Source organism: Saccopteryx bilineata, chromosome 1 (assembly GCF_036850765.1).
Source record: "Saccopteryx bilineata isolate mSacBil1 chromosome 1, mSacBil1_pri_phased_curated, whole genome shotgun sequence".
Classification (NCBI taxonomy): Eukaryota; Metazoa; Chordata; class Mammalia; order Chiroptera; family Emballonuridae; genus Saccopteryx; species Saccopteryx bilineata.
Genome location: NC_089490.1, coordinates 351,355,741 through 351,381,188, shown reverse-complemented (window position 1 = coordinate 351,381,188; position 25,448 = coordinate 351,355,741). Strand labels below are relative to the sequence as shown.

The 25,448-nt window shown below is 41.6% G+C and overlaps 2 protein-coding genes across 2 annotated transcripts; both read left to right on the top strand.

The window, feature by feature from the left end:
- The first annotated feature begins 5,868 nt into the window (after positions 1-5,868).
- OR52H1 (olfactory receptor family 52 subfamily H member 1) lies at positions 5,869-6,807 on the top strand. The gene is given in 9 exon segments (XM_066253786.1): positions 5,869-5,915; positions 5,917-5,984; positions 5,987-6,058; positions 6,061-6,178; positions 6,180-6,243; positions 6,246-6,339; positions 6,342-6,618; positions 6,620-6,665; positions 6,667-6,807. Coding segments are annotated over 9 exon segments (927 nt in total).
- Positions 6,808-17,195: 10,388 nt separating this feature from the next.
- Positions 17,196-24,198, top strand: LOC136318451 (olfactomedin-4-like). Its single transcript, XM_066250770.1, has 6 exons — positions 17,196-17,313; positions 19,051-19,203; positions 20,039-20,263; positions 20,450-20,615; positions 21,019-21,178; positions 23,314-24,198. The coding sequence occupies exons 1-6, from the start codon at positions 17,245-17,247 to the stop codon at positions 24,035-24,037; spliced, it is 1,497 nt and encodes a 498-aa protein (XP_066106867.1). The 5' UTR covers positions 17,196-17,244; the 3' UTR covers positions 24,038-24,198.
- Positions 24,199-25,448: the final 1,250 nt, after the last annotated feature.

Genomic DNA, 25,448 nt, shown 5'->3' with positions numbered 1-25,448 from the left:
TCTCCATTTTCTAGGAGCCATGAATTAAACACACTGACTTTCTTTCCTGAGCAACTCCTAACTATAACACTGGGGAAAAAATTTTTGTTGCATCCACAAAAATCACTAGTTCTTACCTAATTCGAGTGTGCTGATCTCAAATCTGACATTAGTTTTTCTCTGTAAGCTACAGTTTTTTGCAATTCAAGATTTTAGGTTTTCATCTTACTGTAAAATATTCAACATTTACTTTAACATAATGAAGTAGAATGTCTTCTTGGGCATCATCTTTGTGAAAATATAATAATTTATATAATGCAGTAAATACACTAATACACTAAAAGATACGATTGCATCAGAATTTGTCTACAATTTTGAAATAGAACATATTAAAACACTTATTTTAATCATAAAATTTGCACAAAACTTAGTTAAATTCTATTCAGGCAAAAATTTGCATTTGTAGCTCTTGCATTTGTGTCCTTGTTGAGGACAATCTCGTTTGGTGCTCTAGCAGTAGTCTGACATCATATTTCTGTCCCATCACCCCTGATAACGCTCTTCCATCATCTTTAGATCTTGATGAAAGTGTTCTCCCTGCTCATCACTAACAGCTCCAAGATTTTTGGGAAACTTATCAAGGTGACTGTTCAGGAAGTGAATCTTAACACTCGTGTTACATCCAATGTTGCGAAAAGCAAACAGCATCCTTTGAACCAGAAGTTCATAATTTTCTGTTTTTTTTTTTTGTTGCCAAGGAAGTTCTTTGTAACTGCAACAAAAGACTGCCATGCTGCTCTCTCCTCCTTATTCATCTTCCTGGAAAATTCTTTCACATATGAAGGTTCAAATTTGAGGTTTATCGAATATACCTGCTTTTATTTTCTCAAAAGACAAGGTAGGAAAAGCAGAAATAATATGTTAAAAGCATTTACTTTCTCTATTCAAAGCCTGAACAAACTGCTTCATTAAGTCAAGTTTGATGTGAAGTGGGGGAAAATTATATTGTCTCAATTAACTACAGGTTCATTCACAATATTTTGCATCCCTACTTCCAGAGCTTCACGTTCTGGCCTCTTCTTCTGTGTCCAGTGTTTCTCCTGAGCTCAGCTGTCCCACAATCACAGAAAGCAAGGATACTTTGTGAAACCTCTCTGTTGTCCTAGCAGAAAATTTATCATTTTAAGATCCACACAAATGATCCAGTTATGCTCCTCATACTTCAGAAAGTTGAGGACAATTTTTATGTCACTATAATCTTCTTGCAGATGAGTTGAATAACCAATTGGAACCGCTGCATAAACATTACTGTTGCGCAGGAGAACACATTTCAGACTCCGTTTAGAGCTGTCATGAAATAGCCGCCATTCTGTTGGACTGTAAATGGTAACACCTAGCTGGCTGAGAAGACTACTGATATCATGACAGTAAAAAATGTGTTTATCTTCAGAAAAAAAGTCCACAAAAATTTATTCACGCTTCCTGAAATGGGATACTTTAGCTGACCGGTGAAGTACATTCTTCTCTTGAAGTCTGGCAGCTAATATCTCAGCTGCTTTCTTTGATAGGCCCAAATCTCTTACTAAGTCATTCAATTCAAGTTGGCTAAACTGCTGAGGGGTTATTGACTGCTTGGCATCAGAAGAAGACCCTACAGATTCTACAACCATTTCCTCATGCATCTTATCAAAATACACTTGATCACCATGTTCACTTTCTTTGTCCTTAGAAGAAATAAAACCATTGAAAACTGGAACCAGGAGTGTCTCAGAGTGTGGGATAGATCATAATGCTGAAAGAATATTAGGATATGCAATCATATGCCATTTTTCTCTTGCCGATGCCCTTTGTATGGATCAGACAGAAATAACAGTCACTGCTGTGGTCCTTAGGTTCACACCAAACCATGGGAATACCAAAAGGCATTCCTTTGCATTTTCCTTTCGTCCAGTCACAAAGCATTTCCTCATAATTATGACACATAATATGAGGAGCTCAATTCTTGTCTTGATCACTAAGGAGAACTTGAAAATAAGCAATATATGCATGTATCACAAATGATAAAATATCTCACCTTTGATGTTGAAGTGTGTAAACAGCCACACATATAACAAAAGGTGTCAGAACGATTCTTACATTTACGCTTACTTGAAGAAGCCATGATTCAATCTTAAAACAAAATAAGAAGGTGTTTTTATCAGATAATAATTTTTTACCTTTAAAAACAACTACATTTATGGGCCCTGGCCGGTTGGCTCAGTGGTAGAGCGTCGGCCTGGCTTGCGGGGGACCCGGGTTCGATTCCCAACCAGGGCACATAGGAGAAGCACCCATTTGCTTCTCCATCCCCCCCCTCCTTCCTCTCTATCTCTCTCTTTCCCTCCCGCAGCCAAGGCTCCATTGGAGCAAAGATGGCCCAGGCACTGGGGATGGCTCCTTGGCCTCTGCCCCAGGCTCTAGAGTGGCTCTGGTCACGGCAGAGAGACGCCCGGGAGGGGCAGAGCATCGCCCCCTGGTGGGCAGAGCATCGCCCCTGGTGGGCGTGCCGGGTGGATCCCCGTCGGGCGCATGCAGGAGTCTGTCTGACTGTCTCTCCCCGTTTCCAGCTTCAGAAAAATACAACAAACAAACAAACAAACAAAAAAACCCCAACTACATTTATGTAAAAGTGATGTTTGTAAAACATTAATTGCCTTGTGGTTATGTTCAATCCAAGAGTCATTGCCCTTTAACTCCAATTTAAAAACCAATGCATGCCATTAACTGTAACAAAAGAGAAATTAAAATTGCATAAAAATTGGAGCATCCACCAAAAAATGGATTTCAGATTTGGAATCAGCAATGCAGATTTATATAGAAAAGTTCTAAAACCCCATGCAACAGAAAATGGAAAAAAAAATTGTTCCCCAGTATAATTCAAGGTCATGGTCATGATCTCCAGTGCTTGCATATATACTCCATCAAATGGGCCCTAACAGATTAGAATAAATGGACAATTATGTATTTTTGTTAAAAATGGCCATTGTAAGCAGTGTTCAGGCAATTTCTGTATCGGACATGTGACAAGAACCCACAGCATTAACACAAAGAATGGAATTAAGTGTGTGAGTTTGTGTGATGCTCTTGTTAGTTTTTATGTATCTGGCTATTGTGCTTCTCTTTTTTACTCTGTGATCTGCCTGCTAGTAATAATACCAATGATACAAAATATAATCTAATAAAAAGAGCAAAATTTTTACATGCTAATTATGTGCCAGGTACTACACTAAAGAGTGATTTTGAGGAGTACTTTATATTACTTTAATGATTACTAAAATTATAGATATTAGATCCTTTTGAAAAATGAGGAACTCAAGGATCATACAGTTCAAGTTAGCTTGCACAAGTTCACAAAGTGGTTAAATTATGGAACTGGGATAAAAATGCCTCCTCTTCTGGCTACAGAGCACATACTCTGTGTCCATATTTTATTAAGATGTTATGGGAATTTCTGTGTATATGTACCATAATGACATTTAATAAAAACAATACTATTTACTTTATATCATCTAATACCTATTTTATATTTATATTTCTCCCAGTTTCACATTACTTATCTTTCACACCTGGTTTGTTTAATCAGAATCTAGTCAATAATTACATTTGGTTGTTCATTCTCTTAAAATTATTTTTATGTACAAAGGTATTTTTCTCCTTAAAGCTCTCTTTTTCTAAATGTCATTAACATATTGCAAAAAGCAGACTATTTTGTAGATTGCCCCACATTGTGAATTTGTTGAATAACAAGCCTCAGAGTTTCTTTAGGTGTGTCCATGTGTGTTTATAAATGCTTTTGAATGAATGAACATTGTTTGAGTGCATGAAACTATAAAAGCTTGAGAAGAGCTTTCTTCACATGTGTATAAATAAAAGGTAACCTCAGAAAAGCTGGAAGAGCTGTGATTCAAAACATAGGACTTTAAGGGGCTAATGTCATGTATTGTTGGAGCACATGAGCAGCGCAGAAGAGAAGTTTGAACATGAAGGCTGAACAACCTGCTCAGATCTCTGTTGTTTGCAATAGATGAGCTCTAGGTCCGCAGTGGACAAAAGAGCCAAGATAAAGCTAAGAGGGGGAACACAGATACTCAGCAGATGAGGGCTGGACTACCTGGCTCACTGTCTGAACTCTGGATTGTGTTTTCATGTGAGTTATGAAGACCATATGAGTTATGAAGGCCCAATAGAGGAGAGTGTGAGTTATTATAAGAAAAGTATTTTTATTTTCTTATAATAATTCAAACTCAGGTCAGAAAAAAAGACTGAAATCCTGTTTCGCATTGGAGAAAATTAGTATTGGTCTGGGAGATGGAAAGTATGATAAGCTGGGCTAAATAATGAGACAAAAAGTGGGAGTAGATACAAGGTTGAAGGTGAGATATGTCTTTATCAGGTTTGGAACCTGAGGTGCATGACCATCACATGCTTTCTCTTAGTTCTGATCTTGGGAGTCCCTGGTCTTACTATGTGGTTGGTTTTCTGTAGATTACATAAGCATTCTATGTAAACACATTACTGGAGAAAAAAGAAGGTATTGGAACCTAGTCTTTAGAGATATTCTCTTGCCCAAAAGGGGTGGTTCAGTAGATGGAGTATCATCCCAGCATTGCAGGTTTGTTCCATGATAGAGCACTGATATGAAGCAATAAATGAGTTCACAACTAAATGGAACAGCTAAGTGAAACAATGATTTGATGCTTCTTGTTGTCTCTCTTCTTTTCTCCTTTCTTTCTCCCTTTTTCTCTCACTGTTCTCTCTCAAAACCATGGAAAAACTATTACGAAAAAAAAAATTCTCTGAGCAAAAGTTTTAGAAAGTTGTAAAGCAGTGTTAAAATCCAAAATCCAATTATAAAATAATTTGTTTATATTTTCATTGGTGTGTGTGCAGTACATGTGTGTGTCTGGTGTGTGCATATGTGTGTATGGGTGAATGTGTGCATACATGTGTGTGTGAGAGAGATAGAAATAGAGATAGAGAGGAAGGAAAGTTTATTTCTGTGTAAGATAATGTGAGGATAACATATGATGATAAAATGCATGAGAAAATGTAAATTTATAACAAAGTATGTTTGCAATTTTAAGTATTCAATGTGTGAATGTATCTGAAAATATATTTACTGGGGGGGTATCTTTAGTCTAATAAAAATGTGTAGAGAAGGAAATAATTCTTCTTTAGGACAGAAATCTTGACTAACATTGTCATTAAGTCCAGAATATTAGGTTATTATGCAGCTGTATAGTGTATAGGGGTTTAAAAACTTTTTTTTTTTGTAAGAACAGGGCTCATGGATCTCAGTTATAGAAAATTTTCCTAATTAAAATTGAGTTATCCAGATAGTGTAGGAATTCAGCTAGCATATGCTAAGCTGACTTAGGTTACTAGATACCCATTAAGGGCTGCTGACCTCACAAATCTTAGAATCACAGTCACCAGGGTAGTACGAGTAATTATCTTGAGGCAGAAATTGATATAACAATTACAGAACAGACAGATCTTAAACAATAATGCCCATAAAGTCATATAAACTGTATAAGAGTGATTGCAGCAGGTCTGGAAGTTGACTTGGAAAAGTTGTTTAAATTATTGAAGAAGATATTCTTTCTATGTAAAATGATTGTATAAATCAAATACATTTAAGATAATTCTGGTTTATGCATGTTAACCTCAGTTGTAATATCAATCTTTATTTAAATAAAAAATTTTTATTTTGGATGACAAGTTATATGATCACCTTTTCTTTTCAAGAATCAATAATGACAAGTGGTTGGAAGTGAGAGTGATTCAAGTGACCCTAACTATCCTTTAACACTCTCCGTCCTCAGAACCCAGGCTAAATCTTTGTTTGCAATGGTCATTTTCAACCTGAGCAGCTACAACACAGGACCTTCATCCTGGTGGGATTCCAGGCCAAGAGCATTCCCACGTGTGGATTGGGATTCCCTTCTGTATCATCTATATCTTGGCCGGGTGGGAAACTGCATCCTTCTCTACCTCACCGAAGTGAAGTGTAGCCTTCACAGTCCTATGTCCTTCTTTCTCTCATGCTGGCCATGACTGACCTTATCTTGTCCACAGCTAGTGTTCCTAAAACACTCAGTACCTTTTCGCTAGGGCCTTGAGAAATTATATTCCAAGGGTACCTTACACAAATGTTTTCCCCGCTATAGCTTTGTTCTGGATTCAGCCATCTTGATGGCCGTGGCATTTGATTGCTTTGTGGCCTTTTTTTTTTTCCTTTGAGATACACCACTCTCTTGACCCCCAAGAACATCATCAAGACTGTTGTGGGCATCTCTTTTCACAGCTTTTGCATCATCTTGCTTCTGTATTCTTGCTCAAACACCTGCCTTTCTGCCGGACACACATTGTACCCCATGCATACTGTGAGCATATAGATAGTGCCTGACTCGCCTCTGCTGATATCTCAATCAACATCTGGTATAGCTTTTGTGTTCCCATAGTGACAGTAATCTCAGATGTGATTCTCATTGCCTTTTCTTATGCCCTCATTCTCTGTGCTGTTTTTCACCTTCCTCCCCAAGATGCCCACCAGAAGGCACTTGGCACTTGTGGTTCCCACTTCTGTGTCATTCTCATAAACACCTGACTTTTTCTCCATTCTTGCCTGTCACTTTGGACATAATTATTTCCCACACATTTCACATTATTTTTGCCGATTTTTATACATTTCTTCCACCTGCACTCAACCCCATTGTCTATGGAGTGAAGACCAAGCAGATCAGAAATAAGGTCATATTTTTGTTTTCTACCAAAGGTATAGAATGATATTCCACTGTATACTGGAATAGCTAAGATAATTTGTAGTGTATTTAAATGTAGCAAAAATATAAAAGCAAATGATATTGAAGTAAGAACTGTCTGCAGGTACTTTTGCATACCAGGAAAATGGTATGATACCTATGAAAAAGATGGTCCTGTGTATAAAATATTCTTGGATGAGTTGTTTCCTTATGGTTATTCTACAAGATCTGATCAGGGAAAAGAAGGTGCAAACAGAGAGCTGTATTACTCTAATGGAAAAATATTAAAATTTAGAAATTGAGATTTATAGTTATGAAGAAAAAATGTGAGATAGAGTCACTAAGGGAGAGAGACTTAAAGTAAAATTATCAGTTAGACATTACTTATTAATAGGATTAAGAAATGGATTTAGGATATTTACAATATTTGATTCAATTATTATCCATGTTATGCCTCACTATAATTTCCTTAAATGTCTATCCACCCTGCATATAAACATTTTCAGTATAAATCTGCTATAATTAGTAATGAAAGCAATGAGTTCTTTCAGCAGTGCTGTCACGGAAATGAGAGAAGTATATTTATCAATGCCAGAGGTACTGGCACTTGTGCTGAGATAGAAGAGTAGTGTTCAGGCTTCAAGACACATTGAGGAAGTGAGTGACCCTGGAGGACATGACTCTTAAAAATAGTTGGAGGCCTAGGAAAAGGACTGGATTTCTCATTGTGAAAGATAAAGAAGAAGAAAAAAGAAAAATCTTTCAGTCCTCTTTGTATCATACAGTGATGAGACTTCAAGCTAGTTCAGTTGAATGCTAGTGTTAACTATGCTCCCCATTGTCCAAAGGACTAGTGGAGCTCTTATTTATAGAATTCATTTTCTTGATTGCAAGAGAGTCAATTAGAAGACACACTTCTACAGTGAGAAAGGGGATGAGAAGAGCAACACTACGGTGATGTAACATTTATGGTAAGATGAGTCCAAATGTCATAAGCATTAGAACTGAGGAAATACTATATATTGTGAAAAAAGAAAGATATACAGTTGTTCCAATAAATTTAAAAAAATATTCATTCATTTGGAAAATATTTGAGTAGATACTATATTTTAAACATTATTCTAAGCATTCAGAATATGAGGTTAAAAATTATGAAAGAGGATCTATCCTGCTTCTATGGAACTTATATTCTATATAGAAAGAGTAGCAAATAGGAAACATGAAAACAAATACATTCATTGCTTTCAAATAGCAATAATATAACCAGTGCAAAATATAAAGCTGAGTAAAGTGAGGAAGAGGACAAAGTAAAAATGACTTTTCCCAGGTACATAGTAAAGAAGTCATATATGTAGCGTTAGAACATAATTTCTCATCCCCCTCCCCTCTCCAGTTCGGAGATATTCCTTCCCATTGAACACAGCCTCACCGTTCCAAAAACAGACTCCAGAATATCAGAGCCTGTTTTTATTGTCCTTCTAAGCTCCAGTTGTCTTAAATTTAGCCACATGTGACCGAGGATTCTGCTTCCTGTGCCAAATGTTTAAAAATGCTCAAAAATATCAGAAGAGATTATCTTTTATTCTCTTCTGGTTGGTTATTTCCCTCTTGCTGAAAATGTGAATTGGTCAACAGCCGATACTTTAAAAATTTTACTAAAAGAATAATACATAAATTGAGTCTGACCTGAGCCAAGATAATTTAAATGTATGTGCATCCTTCAACCTGGCAGTAACACAAACCCATGCTTATTCACCAACAGGCACCAATGGCTTTCATGCAGGCTTAGTGACCTAGAAAAATAACAAAAATAACAAAGGAAGGATTCTGTCCTGTGCTATCTCCATTTCCTCTTTCCACCCTCTGTCTTTGAACCATTTATCTGTTATTATTTTTATACCCTTCCCAGAAGACTTCATGCATTTCTATGGCTTTATGGACTCTTTGCTGGTAACTATGTCTCAGTTTCTAGATGTGATTTTCCTTTAAATTTCAGTGTCTGCTTTCCTACCTCAGGAGATTGGTACTAGAATTTTAAAAAATTGTAGATAAATATGCTTTTCAGATTTTAAAACAGTGTTCTAATGTTAGCTGTTATGTTAGTATATTTACTAATACCACTGTCATTGCTACCTAGGACCCATAGTGTTTAAACTTGAACTCATCATTAGCATTTAAAATACTCCTACCCCACAGCATAGAGAATATAGTCAACAGTATTGTAATAGCTATATATAGAACCCACTAAACTTATGGAGGTGATCAGTGTAAGTTATATAATTCTAATAGTTATATTATACACCTGAAATTAATATAATGTTGCATTTCAAATGTGATTGAATAAAACTTAAGGAGAAAAAAAAAGAAAGCACTCCCTCCCTTTTACTATTTATGAAAAGAGAAAACAGGCCCTGGTCGATTGGCTAAGTTGGTTAAGAGCATCATCCCAATACAATAGGTTGTGAGTTCAATCCCTGGTCAAGACAGACAGAAAAAAACCAAAGAATGCATGACTTAGTGGAACAACAAGTGAATGCTTCTTTTCCCCTTCTGCTTTCTCACCCTTATTTTCTTTGTTTCCCTAAAAAATCAATAAAAAATTAAGCCCTGCCTGGATAGCTTGGTTGGTTGGAGCATCATTCTGGTACACAGAGGTTGCCATTTCAAATCCCTGGTTTGGGCACATACAGGAACAGCTTGATGTTCCTGTCTTTCTTCCTGCCTCTTACTCAAAAAAAACAAGAACAAAAACAAAAAACAAACAAACAAAAACACCCCACAAATAAAATAGATTAGCCACAGCTTTGTTCTTCTCTCAAGTTCAAATTTACTAACCTAGTTGCCAATGACTCCTTTAAGACTGCAAATACTCTGTCCTTTTGTCAGACCATGAATAAAATTCATATTTTAGTTTGGATTAAAATATTATGCAAAATCAGCAGGTAATTTTCTCACACATAAATTGCTTCATTCTATATCTTTTCTTTTTCATGAATTCTACATCTCTTATACTAAATAAGGGCGATTAAGACCTTATTAATAAAGGAATTGACTTCCCATCTTAAGAATATAGAACACTGTTCTATAAAAAGTAGATATCAACAAATATATCCTTCATACACTCTCTTCCAGACTTTCCACATCTAACCATTCTTTAGGGCTTTGGGATTTGATTTCTGTTGCCTTTTAGACTTGAGCCACACTCACTTGGCCATCTCATTTGCTCCCATCTTGTCCAGATTCTTGCATCTTATACCTAGGTCAGATTTTGTATATATGCTTAAAATAATGTGGCAAAGACAATTAGATATAGTTATTTTCTTCCAGGAGTAATAAAAGTATTAAGGATATGCCTGACCTGTAGTGGTGCAGAGGTAAAGTGTTGACCTGGAATGCTAAGGTCTCCACTTTGAATCCCTGGGCTTGCCCAGTCAAGGCACATACAAGAAGCAATTACTACGAGTTGAAGCTTCTTGCTTCTCTTATCCCCCTCTCTAAAAATCAATAAAATCTAATACAAAAAAGTACTAAGGATAATAATAATATTATTTAACATGTGTTAGGCATTTACTGTTTCAGACACTGTTTTATCCTATATAATTGCTTTACATACATTATTTTATTTATCATTACAATATTTCTATAATGTAGGCATGTTTATTATTATCTTGAATTTAGAGATAAGAAAATTGAGGCACCTGACCTGTGGTGGTGCAGTCGATAAAGTAACTATCTGAAGTGCTGAGGTCACTGGTTTGAAACTCCAGGTTTGCCTGGTTAAAGCATATACAACAACTACAAGTTGATACTTTCTGCTCCTCCCTGGCCTATTCTTTCTCTCTCTCTCCTCTCTCTCTCTCTCTCTCTCTCTCCTCTCTCTCTTCTCTCTAAAATCAATCAATAATTTTTTTTAAATAAGAAAGAAAATTGAAGCTTAAAGAAACTGAATATCTTGTCCAAAGTCACAGTTTATATGTAGCAGAAGTAGGGTGTCATCCTTGGTAATGTGGCTTCAAAACCCACTCTGGATCTTAACCACTGTGCTTAAGTGGGAATAAACAGAAACAAGAAAAATGTAAACTTGAACCATGTTTTTCTCTCATGCCTACCTCCTCCAAAATCAGGATAGGGACTACATATTCTGTTTAAATCAAGGTTCAAAGTGATTAACCTGTTCACTCCCAATAATATAACAAGCCTGTACTGCTGTCTGAGTTCATTTCTTGACCTCTTTTACTGTTCTTTCTTTTTTCCATAATGCTTTCAGATGCATTTAATGTTTTTTAATATTCTATTCTTTCCTGGAAGAAATATCTTGTCCCTCAAGTCTCTTAGGCAGGACATGGTATGTGATCCTCTCTGAGTAGAATAACTCTAAGGAGCCAGAGGCCCCCTGAAAAGGATCAACCTGAAAAAGGAGAAGGAAGTGATGAACTCTGGCTTAGAATCCCATGGAGAGGAGGCAGCAGATGGGGGGGACAAGTCACAGTCTATGGCTGGTTCATGCAGGTCTGTGTACCACTAATAGCCTCAAAGACTCATGCCAGGAAGAAATGTGAATGGAGTCAGAATGAGGATACCCTCAGAGTGGGAGTGAAATCCCAGGGGCAAGTAGAGCTGCCATATCTGTGTGAGTGGTAAAGCCAGCTTCTTTCAAGTAGAAACTTGTTCTCAATTGAAGAATAGGCAAAAAGTCCAGGACAGGAAACAGTCCTGAACTGTGATCCAGGAGATCTTATTCCTAGTCCCAGTTCTATGTGACCTTATCTTCTCTATACACCAGTTTCCTGATCACAGATAGGAGCACACATTAGTGTGACACCTTTAAAGTGCGTTACCAGCAAGGAGAAGCTCCTGGACTCCGAGCCACAGCTCAGAGACAGTAGAGCCTGGGAGTTCAGGGAGAATAGAGAATCTACCTCACTTTTCCCTCAATGTGTCCTTTGCAGAACTCCTGACCTACCGTGGCACTAGGCTTGGAGATGAAGTGAGAGACTGGGCAGGCAAGGAGAGCAGAGAAGGCAGGTAGGTGATGTGAAGCATGTGACTGCAGCTACAGAGAAGCAAACGCAGAACAGAGGCTGAGGCTGGAGGGTGGGAAATGGGTCCCGGCTTCCTTCTCCTCCCTGTCATTTAGCCTATAGGAGGAAATGGGAAGAGCAGAAGTATGGCTGGAAAACCTGGAGGAAACAGGGGAGCTGTCCCTGGAATATTGCCAAGAGGAAGTGTGCTAGTAGAGCCCACACTCTGAGTACAGGACTTTTTCTTTTTTTTAACCACGCCCCTGCCTGGGTACAGTTGTGCTTACCCTGTGGTTTTATAAGAGACATTCTCAAGCCCTGAGGGATTTGACACACCCTTCTTCTTTTGTAATGTCTGGGCCTGCTTAGTTTGTCACAGCAAAATGTTCCCAGGGTTCAGAGGAACTCAAAAGGGCTCCCGTTGTGAGAGAGTCCCCATGACTTGGTGAAGCTTCATCCTTCACAAGGAAGCTCTGGTTTCTAAAGAAGACGTCCATGTAGAAAAGTCTAGCTGGTAAAGCAGCTGACCCTACTCGGCGAGCATCAGAGTGGGGATGTGAGAGAATGCCCAGGATGCTGTGCTGCAAAGTAGGCTGGAGCACATACAGAAGCTTGATAGCTTCACCCAGGGCCAGAGACCTGATTCTCTGCTCATCTCTCCCAGGTTCCTCAGTCTCTAGGACTAGGTTAAAATACCAGATTCTATATCTTATGAAATTCAAAGACATAATTGTGGTCTTTAGGTGGAGCATGAAGAGCTTCTTGTAGGCTGTTTCATACTCACATAAACCCAGGTATGTGAAGTCCACCTGCCTCAACCATTTTAAACTGACCACCACTGGTACTGTTATTGTGGCATGAATGCCACATCTGGACCAGGTGCTTCTATGGTAGTCTGACCTGGATGCTCTGCTGTGCCCTCAGTGGGATCAGAACTTTCCCAGACTGAGTTCTGTATAATCCAAGGGCTTCCTCCATGAACAAAAGATGGGAAGAAAATAAAGGTCACAAAGCTCAATCAGGACATGAATGTCTATATTGGTCAAGGGAGAAATTAAATTTATGACACAAGTACATAGAGCTATGATGGATCAAAGCAGGAGGGAGGAATTATCAGAGGATATGGGTCCCTGGAAAAAAAATACTGGACAGTCTGGGAGAACTGTGATGTTTCAGTGAGTGAGTCTAAGCTAATAAAGTGGCTTCTGGGAAAGGATCTTGGAAAAGGAGCTTTGTTTGAGTACTTGTCAGTAAATGGAGTGGAAAATAGCCATTGCGTATTTCCCTCCTCTGTCTTACCTTTCTCTGGGAGTGAAGGGAGCACAAAGGCTATATGACAGTTGGAAAGATTAGGCTTAGATAACATGACAGACATAACTTTGGGACACATCATCAGGAAAAACACATTTCAATGTCCCCATGAGCCTGATTTGAAGAAGAGACATTCCATTCAGAGAAAACTATCAGAAGAGCATGATCTTTTCTTTTCTTTTTCTTTCATTTTGTTTTCTTTTCTTTTTAAATTTATCATGTTGACAGAGTTTTAAGTTCCCACTCAATGTGAAGAAGAGCATGGTCTTTAGCCTAATGAGTGTTGACACAAATCCTGGTTCTATTTTTCAGATGTGTGACCAAGAGTAAGGCTGTTAACCTTGATCCATCCTATGGCAACACGACGGTTAGGGAATCTGTAAATCAGCATACGGAATTCTCAGAACAGTGTCTGGCATAAAGATGGCTCTCCATAAATACTATAGCACCCTAAGCCCTAAGCCCTGTCCTCATCTATCTAGCATTTGTAGAACTGTGGATTCCCTCTCTCAGGCTCCATTTATACCCCACAGGGACAGGCCCAGCTGGAACCAGGAGATGGAGCTGGATCCCACTCTGCCTGCTTTCAACCAGACCATGCTCATCTCCAGGCCCAGGCCCTTTGTCTTGTTGGGAATACCAGGCCTTGCATGCCTGTCTGTCTGTGCCTGCTGTATGTACATGGCCTCTTCAACAAGATGTGCCCTTCAACTGGGGCAGATGGCAGTTGGCAAGACACTCCAGGCACCCATGTACCCACTCCTGGGAATTCTGGCAGCCACTGACTTCATTCTGGCCATATCCACAGTGCCCAAGGCTCTGATTGTGCTCTGGGGTCCATCAGATGAGATCCCCTTTGAGGCCTGCCTAACTCAGCTCTTTCTGGCCCACGTAGCCTTCATTGTGGAGTCAGTGCTGCTCGCTATGGCTGTGGATCACTATGTGGCCATCTGCCAGCCTCTGTGTTATGGAATATTGCTGACCCAGTGTGTGATCAGTATAGTGGCTGTAGACTTTTTGACCCATCATGCTTGTATCATGGTGCTTCTTGTAGTTCTGCTGCAGAGACTGCAACATTGTTGGCAGGGGGTGTTCCCCACACCTACTGCGTTTATGTGTATGGCTCAGTGGGCATGTGATGACATACACTGAAACATTTGGTACAAACTGGCCATTATGTTTCTCTCACCAGCCCTGAACCTAGAGCTCATAGGTGCTTCCACAACTCTCATTCTCCATGATGTCTGTTCCTTGCCATCCCATGGTGCCCACCACAAAACCCTGGGTACTTGCAGGTCTCATGCCAGTATCTTCACTCTCTTCTTAATACCTGTACTCATCTCTTCCTTGGATTGCCATTTTGGCTGCCACACAGTGCCCAGCCATGCCCACATTCTGCTGGCTAAACTCTACATAATGGTGCCACATGTGCCCTTAATCTTGCTGTCTACAGAGTGCGGACCCAGCAGCTAGTTCAGAGTCTCAAGCACTTGTTTCAGCTCTGCTGGGTTGGAGCAATGAGGGATGTGGGCCCTGAGAGAGCTTCTCATGAAAATGAATGAGCACTCTATTTTCTCCAGTGTGTGCCCTCAGATGGTCAAGCAGTGCTCAGGACCCATTTAGGCAGAGTGCTAACCATGGAATATCCATTATCTGCCAATAGATGGCTCTATGCTCACCTCACTTCTATTCTTATCATGAGGACACGGTACATATTAAACTGACCTATCCCTGTGCCTTCCATGCTTGGACTATCACAGCTCTTTCTAACCCCATATTGATCTCCGTAGAGGTATCACATACATATAGAAGTGGTCAAGCCTGGACCTGGACAGGCAGGAAGGCCCAGGACAGCTTAGGCATCAGGATCTTGCCTTTCTCCATCACTCTATCTAGCCAGGATCAGATTAGTGAAAGGTGGCTCTGAATGGGGCCTTTTGTACAGTGTGTAACACTAAGCAAAGATTCCATATTTGCTGAAGGGATGAAGACAGAAGGTGCTGGGAAAATAACACAATGTGAATAAACAGTTCTGGAAACTGACCTGGTTTCTGAGCTGGGTGAATAATACCTAAATCTGGAAGACCTGTTGGCTCAGGGAAAGAAGGAAGTGGACACTACCATGGCTGCTTCCCTAAGCTATTTCTTACTTTTAAAAAAAAAAATTTTTTTCTTTGTATTTTTCTGAAGCTGGAAACGGGGAGAGACAGTCAGACAGACTCCTGCATGCGCCCGACAGGGATCCACCCGGCACGCCCACCAGGGGCAACGCTCTGCCCACCAGGGGGCGACGCTCTGCCCTCCCCCCCCAGGCGTCGCTCTGCCGCGACCAGAGCCACTCCAGCGCCTGGGGCAGAGGCCAAGGAGCCATCCCCAGCACCCGGGCCATCTTTGCTCCAATGGAGCCTTGGCTGCGGGAGGGGAAGAGAGAGACAGAGAGGAAGGAGGTGGGGGGGAGTGGAGAAGCAAATGGGCGCTTCTCCCTATGTGCCCTGGCCAGGAATTGAACCCAGGTCCCCCACACGCCAGGCCGACGCTCTACCGCTGAGCCAACCGGCCAGGGGCCAAGCTATTTCTTACTTGACTTAGATCCTTAGCCTTCTCCTGCTTTTTTCAACTAGTACCACTTGCTAGTTTCAGCTGTCAAATAGTAATAAGATGACCCAGCACCCGTTTTTCTGCTTCATGTTCTCTCTGTTCTTTCACCCTTTTTCCCCTCCGTCACTCCTGTCCTTAGGTTCTAGTAACACCCTCCTGGATACTGATTCTGCATAGGTTTCCAATTTCATGCAGCTTAGATTTCCAACTCATTTCTTATCTCCCTGAACTCTGTGGCTCCTCTGGACCCACTGTTACATCAAGACCAGGCCAGAGGAGTTGGAGAATAGATCCCTGGGCTTAGGCAGGAAGTCTGAGGGTGAAAATCTATAAAGCAAGATAAGATATGATCTCTCATCAATGATTGCCTAACAGAGCCTAGGGCATATCTACGTGGAGTCACCTCACCTAAGCTCTCAGATCCTTTCCTTAGAAGGAGAAGTGGAGGTTTCATATGCCTTTCTCAACCAGGTATTGTGTGCTGGGCAAAGGATCCTAAAGGGTAGGATAAGTAAGCAGAGGACCTTTATGTTGAATGCCCTTAGTATCTAAAGTTGGGGGTGCAGTGAGAAATAAGAAATTAATAAAGGATACAGACAGTAGAGTTACAAAACCCAAATTCTTTAATGGAAAAACAGGGTAGGGAGAGTGACACGTGCTTCACAGAAAGACTAACATTCTCCTTGGCATTTGGGCAGATGTGAGACTCACCATGGCCTGAGTACTCAAGAGGCAAAGCAGCACCAGGGCCACTGTACTATGACTCCTTATCCAGGACTCAGAACACAAACTCTTCTCTGGCTGTAGGGACCAGTTGGGAGCCCAGAGAACTGGAGGTTCGGCAGACCTGTGTGAGTTGTTAGAAGATACTGGGATGGAACTTTCCTGAAGTATAGACAGTGGAGGCTACTGGCATCAGGAGCTTGAATTGGGGGCTACATTTGAATAGGGGGGTGGGATAGAAATGTTTAGAAAATCTGTAAGAGTGGAAGAGACACATTCTGGGAGTGAGGCAGGGCACACAACAGAGGAGAGCAGCACAGTGTTGCTGAAGCAACCTTCCTAGATATACAGCTTGTCCCTCATCCAAGGGCGCATGGTTAAGTTCATGGCTTCTGTCCTTGAGATGTGGGCAAGGTCGCATTTCCTTCTAGAGTTTTCCTTCCCTCAAGGTGAGGGAAAGGCCATATTCCTTCCTGAAATGGACCCATCCCAAGGCCTCCACAGAATGTATCAGGTTTGCCTTAATCTGTTTGAACAGGGGTGCCCAGCAGGATAAAGACGGATCTCAGATCGGGGATGAATGAGAAAGACCCTGTTTATAGTGAGAAACTCATTCCACCACATATTTGTAGGAGGCACCAGTGTGTTGCAAGCTTTCTTTCCCACCCCTTATCCCCATACCTTCTCCACACCCTCCCTCCCTTCAGATGTTGAAATCTGAGCCCCTCCTGGTAAGGCTGTTCACTTGGACCAAAGATAAAAGCATAGGGGAACTCAGAGATCTTAGTCCATCCTGCAGCTGATGCAACATGCAACCCGTCTTAACCCTTCTGACCACTCTACTGCTGCTGCCCCTGGTGCTCCCAGGACAGACTCAGGTATAGGTGGATGGTGGAGGGCTTGCAAGCAGAGTGGGAGATGGTTCTGTGTTTTGGAATGGTTTCCCTCACTTCTTGGGTCCTTTTAAATAACTTCTTATGTTCTGGGAGAGAGAGAAGGTGGAGAGGGAAGGGCTGACGGAGGACAGAATATTTTGCCTGCTCTGAAGATCCCTGGGCTTGGGTAGGCTTATAGTGAGAGAGGAAAACAAGGATGAAGGTGAGAGGAATAAATTCTAGGCTGTCCACATGCTCTTTATTAACCTTCATTTTATGCAGAAGTCTGCCACCCTTTACCTGTGTTAAGGATGCTGGAGCTAAGGTAAGTTAGCTTGGGCTGTTGTAAGCATGTGATTTCTGCTTCATTATCCTCCCAAACTATATTGTTGAGCTGGAATTGCAGCAGGCAGAAGATAATGCCAGATTAACTACCAAGGCCACAGACACTAGGTATGGGACTATTCAGAGGAGGACTAGAGACATATCTTAATTCTCAAAGATTCTGTAAAGAAACCTCATCTGGTGCCACAGGCCTAACCAACAAGTTGAGAAGGAGTCTTCAATCTAGAACTAGCCCATCCAGCTTCAAAATGGGCAAGGGAAGATGGCCATAGCGGCTCCTAATAACTAACAAACTAATGAGTCTTAATAACTTAGAATCTATAATAAATAATTATAATAACCACAGGCTAGTAAGAGTCTTTACAAATTAATCGCTACATATATGTATTCATAAAATAAAGCATCAGATTCTCATTTACACACAAGGACACTGGAACACCAAGAGAGTAAAGTATTTCACCCAATGTCACAGGGCCAGAAGTAGAACTCAGGCAAACTGGCTCTAGAATGAGTGGGTTTATAAGTACAATTCAAGTTAAAGGGGAGAAGATTTCAAATGATGCATCTCTCATTTCTAGAACCTCCCCCCCCCCCGTTTAGCTGAGGCAAAACAGCTGCTTGCCTCCCCCACACTGTGGGCCTGCATTGCACACCCACCCGAACACAGCTGGGAGCACTGCTGCTCCCTTAGGAGTACAGGCACTGGATGTAGAACAAACATGAGACCTGCAGGCAGCTTGCAGCCTGATCACTTATTAATCATGTAACTCAGGAGAATATATATACATATATATTTAATTCTCAGAATCTCTGGTTTTCCCGTTATAAAGCATGGGTTACAAATTCTACCTTGTCATGTTCTTGTGAATGCCAAATAGCAGTCCAGACTTTGTTGCCCCATGGTGCCATTATTATGAATTTTTTCCTTTGACAATTTGGACCTCTCTGTACCTGCTGTCTTCAAGACAAAGCAAAGCTGTGGGGATTTACAAAGTCTCTAGAGTGGGGGTGCTGCACAAAACTGTAGCCTCTAAACTGGTCCCTTGACAAGTCCTTCAGAGCAGCCTTTCTCTCTCTCATAGACTAAAGTCTGCTTCCAGTTATGGGAATCGGGAATCACAGCCAGATCCAGACAGTACATGAAGTAGGGTGAGGGTGGCCCTACTGATAGGAGTTGGAAGGAGACTGTGGCTTCAGGTCTGGGAAGTCAAAGAAAGAGTCGCTCAAACTCATGGCAGAAGAATGCCCAGATGGTCCAGAACCACCTCCTGTGTAGAGACAACTGTTCTTAGGCACATCAGAGCAGGGGCAACCACTTCTCCTGTCTCATGTTGCCAAAAAGCTCATTGTGCCTCAATATATATGCTTAATGTGCCTTTAACCATAATTTTGCAGCTGGTAAGAGGTGTGTCAGGCTCCATGGATAAGGATGATATATGTCATTGTGTGGTTTACCTGCCCAACAACAACATCCTCTTGAAGCAGTTGGAACAACTACGGAGTACAGCCCAGGAGCTTATGGGCAAGTACGAGCAGGAGCTGTCCAGGGTGAGTTCTGGGGCTTGGGCTGGAGCAGGAAGTGGTATAGGCACAGCTTCTCCTGGACTCAGCATGAGGATGAGTTCTGGTAGTAAAGAAGGAGCTGAAGAGAAGCACAGCCCTCATCTTTGAGGTGTATCTTTAGTATAAACAGAAAATTAGGTACTGTTTTTGGGTGCCAGGGGAAGTAACAGAGAGGCTTGTGTAAAGGGTGCTTCCTACATTAACTGGTAAATTAATGAGTATGGATCACAGGAAGGTGGAAAGAGGGCAGAGAGCAAAAAAAAGCTTGGAAGTGGAAAGACCAGTGCAAAGAAGGTAGGACAGGGTTTGAGTGGAAGAGTTAAAATAGGAGCAATCGGTAGAGGGAGGTGTGGGTTGGGGCTGGTGAGCTTGGAATTGATGCTAAAAGTGAGGATGAATAAACCAAAATATTGCATCAGCAGTGTGACGTGGGCAGTTTGCTATTTGCAATGGTCTCTAGTGGAACTCCTGGGGAAGGTTGATAGTATGGGACCATACTGGAAGCTGGAAGTCAATTTATTCATGCACTCACTAACCTCCTGAGAGTGCTCAGCTCTAAACAGAAAAGGAGAGAATCTGGGTGGTGCAGGGGGAAGACTAATTTTTCTTGTAGCAAAAAGGATGCTAGTGTTCTCAGCTGTAAAATAGGAATAATGTTAATGCTCACTCCAAGGACTGTTAGTGAAAGCAAATAAGGTGGCGGATAAGATAATATTTTGTAAGCTGAGTGGCACTTGAGTGGGGGTGGTTTGTAAATGGATAGGAAGAGCCATAGCTGTTGAAGTTTGGAGGAACTGCCTGTCCATCTCCCCATGCCCAGGTCAGTGAGTATGCACGCACCATCAAAGATCAGGATACCCAGATCCTGGAAATGAACGGTACCCCGAAGGCCAGAAGTCCTCCTGCCCTTGCTTCCTCCTATGAGTTCCCAACCTTCAACCTGCTGCGCTTGGAGCTGGAAGCGGCAGAGGAGCTGGCGGCCCAGCTTAAGGCTAAGGGAAAGATTAGGGAGGCTGAGAACATCTTCTACCAACTCCAGAGCCAGGTATATGGATGGATTTAAATATTTCTCTTCCCTCCTTAGCCTCCTGTCTTATCTAATCACAAATTTAACAGTTTCCAAAAGCACTTCGTTCTGAGGAAGAAGACCCTGAGCTGAGAAATGTGCAAGCCTGAGTTCAGTTCTTAAGAACACTCAGTGGCCCACATTCCTGGCATCTCATTTCCATAGGTGGCTAATGCCAGCCTCACACTCAACCTTCTGGCTGACTCTAACCAGCGCAGCTTCCATGCTCTCCGTCAGGAGGTGGATGTCCTTGAGAGCCGCCTCAGCGAGTGTGAGAGGGAAAAGGAGCAAGAGGAGGTCTCCATAAACCCTGGCCCACACCTGCCCCCAGGTGAGGCCTCAGACGGAACTTCTCAGGATCTCATATCCCCGAGGACAGGGTTGGGCATGTAGGGTTGGCTATGGTGTACTGAGGGGTGAGCAGTAAAGATCTTGATGTTTTAAGTAAGTCTTTTATTTCCTTGTTTGGTATATCACTAAGGGAAGCAGACCAATATCGGTACACTCTCACACACAGGCATACCCATATACATAGACATGTAAATATACCCATAATCAGACATACACACTAGTCTCTATTCATGCACAATCACACCTGATTATATACTTATGTACACATTCAGGTGCATGGACATACACTCAACTGCACACATGATTATTATACATTCATATTCTGCTCTCTGGAGGTCATGTGCTTCACACCTATTTCATACCTTGCCTGTTGTCTCCTCTAGGTTCTTGTGCCCATGGAGGCCTCCAGAAAGTCAGCAGACCCCTCGTGGTGCAGCTCAATTGGAGAGGCTTCTCTTACAAGGCAGGAGCCTGGGGCCGAGACTCAGCACCTAACTCATCTTCTTCCCTCTACTGGGTGGCCCCTCTGCGTACAGACAGCAGGTGAGTCCAGGATGATTTCTCTTCTGCAACCAGGTGCATTCCAAATATTCCCTACCTACCCTAACAGGTTTCTTTGTGGTCCCATCCCAGCTTCTTGCCTCTATTTCAGGTGTGCTCCTAGGAAAACTTATTCTCAGCCTGATTACTCTCGTGAGAGGCTACTCTCATGGGTGAAGCCCAACCTGCTTTAAGCTTTTTTCACAAACTCACTGTCTGAAATTTCTAATCCCATCATAATCTAAAGCTGGTTCTATGCTTAGCTTAATTTATCTCCAAACAAATTCTTTTATACCTGGACCTCAGAATCCTAACTTCTGCTCAGAAGAAGTTCAGAGGGTAAAATTGATCATACTTGACACTTGGAATCAAACAGATATGAGTTTGAATCATATGAATTAATATCTCAGACTTATTCTTAGCCGGCTGTAAAATGAGAGTAATTAAATAAATGAGAATATGACATGAAATTACGCAGAAAAGTGTGGACAACATAGTAGGAGCAGATAAATATTTGTTAAAGAATGGTTAAATGAATCAATGAGTAGATGAATGAGCCCTTCAGTAAACTGACAGCCTGGCTAGGAAGGCAGACACAAACCACAGACCAGGTATTTAAAGTCAGTACATACAGAAGTGTGATATAAACTCAACTGAGAAGGTGGTCATGGGAGGGAGGGATGAATGCGGGTTGAACCAGTCGTTAAAGAATCCCAGTGGAAGCTTATCTAAGGAGGCTGAGCTTTCTGCTGAAAATGCTTCCCAAGTCCTATAGATATTTTGAAGTATACAAAAAATACTTACCTGCTTTGGTTTTTTTTTTTAAGTGAGGGAAGGGGAGATAGTGAGACAGACTCCCACATGCGCCCCGGCCAGGATCTACCCAGCAATCTCATCTGGGGCCAAAGCTCGAATCAACAGAGCTATTTTTAGCTCCTGAGGTTGATGCGCTCTGACCAACTGAGCTATTCTAAGCACCCAGGGCCATGCTTGAACCAATTGAGCCACTGGCTGTGGGAGGGGAAAAGAAAGAGAAGGGGGAGAGAAGCAGATGGTTGCTTCTTTTGTGTGCCCTCACCAGGAATTGAACCCAGGACATCCAGACACTGGGCCAAAGCTCTATCCACTGAGCAAAGTGGCCCAGGAGCTTTGGTTTTTAAATCCTTTCAAAATCTCTACTGGTATAGCAGCACTTACTGCCTGATATTAAGAGATAGCAATACTCATAAATCAGGAATAATTTTAAAGTCTTTCCAAAGTGACCATCTGAGCTTAAAACTTCCTGAATCCAGCTTCAGAACTCCTGTGTCTCTAGCACAGATAGACAGTGAAGTCTAAGTATAGAAGATTATCCTTAAAGAAGAAAAATTAATAGCTATCATTTACTTGATTATTTACCTTGAAATGAATATTCTAGTAATTATTTTAGAGATTTTTTTTTTTTTTTTTACAAATTTGACATATGAACTGATTAACCTGGAGCCAATTACTTAATCTTTCTGAGACCCAATCTCCTAGTCTATGGGGATAAAACTTATCTGAAAGTGATTTTATTAAAATTAAATGAGATCATACATACATTGTACCTATTAGATATTATTGCCATTGATCTTATTACTACTGGTACTGGGTTTTTGCTTTTACAATTATTTATTTTGTCATAGTATAAGTAAAAAAAAAAGGTTAAAAATCAATTTTGTTTGATTCCAAAGCCCACTATTAATTAGAACACCAGCCTGCCCATTTTTTATTAAGGCATAGAGAGGGATAGATAGGGACAGACAGACAGGAATGGAGAGAGGTGAGAAGCATCAATCGTTAGTTTTCCGTTGTGGCACCTTAGTTGTTCATTGATTGCTTTCTCATATGTGCCTTGACTGTGGGGCTACAGCAGACTGAGTAACCCCTTGCTGGAACCAGCAACCTTGAGTCCAAGCTGGTGAGCTTTGCTCAAACCAGATGAGCCTGCACTCAAGCTGGAGACCTCGGGGTCTCGAACCTGAGTCCTCTGCAACCCAGTCCATCACTCTATCCACTGTGCCACCGCCTGGTCAGGCCCAGTGTGCCCATTTTTAATAGCACTTTGTTACTCTGTTTCTTGCTGTCTCCTGATGATTCTGATGTGGGGTTTGGTCTAGGTACTTTGACTACTACCGACTATACAAGTCCTATGACGACCTGGTGCTGATGAAGAACTATGAGGAGCGGAAGACGGGCTATGGTGATGGCAGTGGCAATACTGTGTACAAGAACTTCATGTACTTCAACTACTATGGCACAGGTGAAATAGCCAAGGTAGACCTCTCTACAAACCGCCTGGTTCTGCAGCGCCCGTTGCCCGGTGCCACCTACAACAACCGCTTCTCCTATGCTGGTGTGCCCTGGAAGGACTTAGATTTTGCCAGTGACGAGAAGGGTCTATGGGTGCTCTATGCCACGGAGGAGAGCAAAGGCAACCTGGTTGTGAGCCTCCTCAATGCCAGCACCCTGGAAGTGGAGAATACCTGGCGCACCAGCCAGTACAAGCCCGCCCTGTCAGGGGCCTTCATGGCCTGTGGGGTGCTCTATGCCTTACGCTCCCTGAACACCCGCCAGGAAGAGATCTTCTATGCTTTCGATACCACTAATGGGCAGGAGAGTCATCTCAGCATCCTGCTGGATAAGATGTTGGAAACGCTGCATGGCATCAACTACTGCCCCTTAGATCACAAGCTGTATGTCTACAATGATGGCTACTTGGTCAATTATGACCTCAGCTTCCTGGCGCTGAAGCCCAACCCACCACCAGCAGCAGCCAAAAGATCCTCTGTGGTTTCAGCTCTACCCAAAGCTGTCCAACCCAACAAGCCCTTCAGGCCCTGAGCCCCAATGGGAAGAGCATTGGTAAAAGTATGTCCTCCTCTTCACCCTCTAGGTGGCCCACTTCCCCAAATGGCTATCAGCCATAATGATTGGTGGCATTGATTATACTTAGTTCTTTCAACTTAGCATCTCAATCAGCTCATTAAAGTTTTCTTTAATAATTGTGTGGGTAGATTTAATTGAGTTTTCATTGGGAAACAAAATATGGGCTGGAAAATGTTGCTCCCTCTTTACTTGAATCATAGAATTATAGGAGCTGAACTTAAAATACATCTCATATTCTGTGTTGAAACTGTGAATTCAGCTCCTACATTTGTAGGACTCTGTGAGCTAGATTTGATCTCAGGTTGACAGCCTCTGCTTCTGGTGAAGATCCAGGAGAGATGGTCATTAGACTGGGATGTGCAAGTTCCCTTTTTATCTTTTTTTTTAAATAGTATTTTTAAAAAATTATTTTTATTTTTTATTAATTTTTTAGAGAAAAGGGAGAGAGAGAGAGAGAGAGAGAGAGAGAGAGAGAGAAGGGGGGAGGAGCAAGAAGCATCAACTCACATATGTGCCTTGACCAGGCAAGCCCAGGGTTTTTGTTTTTGTTTTGAACCGGCGACCTCACTGTTCCAGGTCAACGCTTGATCCACTGCGCCACCACAGGTCAGGCCCAAGTTCCCTTTCTTATTCCCAGCCACCTGTGGAGTATCTGGAGGAAAAGGGGGCAGTGTCTTGGTGTAAAAATCAACATCTCACTGTGTAACATAGTCTCACTTTTGAGTGTGAGTGAAAAGGGGCTAAGGTCTGAGTCCTGCTCCAGTAAGTGAGCAACTGATGGCTGAGCCTGAGGTAGGGTTGACGTGTATTGAGGTGTTGATCCAGACATTCTCAATAAAGAACCCTTTAGTGTAATAGCAGGAAGTCTCCTAGACAACTGTCTGGAGCTTCTTTGCTCATCTTCAAGACACAGGGTACATATGTGCCTGAACACTTTTCTTGACTCCTATCTGCACAGTACACCTACGCATGAGGCAGGTGAATGGAATGTTTAAGGTTTCAGGTCCTGAAGTCTTCAGTCACACAGATACCAGAATACTTTACATACACTACCTCATGAATATACTTTCACATGTATACATTTGCAAATATTTATCCAATTAGAGGTAAGCATCCTCATATACAATATTTCCATCCACACTCAAACACCAACCTGGACATATGTATGCATTTTAACCTATCTACTAACAACAGGAAATTCATCTACTACCCAAATAAAAATCCATCACCATCTTCCAAATTTGCATGGTACTGAGAATCTGACATTTTAGTTGCATAAACTTGTCTAGTTAGAAATTCCACTGTTAACCACCTTCCCTCTCACCTTGGTTTATGGAAGTATCTTCCTCTTAATGCTTCAACACAA

Excerpts from the sequence above, each read along its gene's own strand:
- LOC136318451 (XM_066250770.1), top strand. The coding sequence starts at position 17,245 with ATGCAACCCGTCTTAACCCTTCTGACCACTCTACTGCTGCTGCCCCTG. Across the intron at positions 17,314-19,050 it reads TGCTCCCAGGACAGACTCAG|CTGGTAAGAGGTGTGTCAGG; the intron begins GTATAGGTGGAT and ends ATAATTTTGCAG. Across the intron at positions 20,264-20,449 it reads TCTACCAACTCCAGAGCCAG|GTGGCTAATGCCAGCCTCAC; the intron begins GTATATGGATGG and ends TCATTTCCATAG.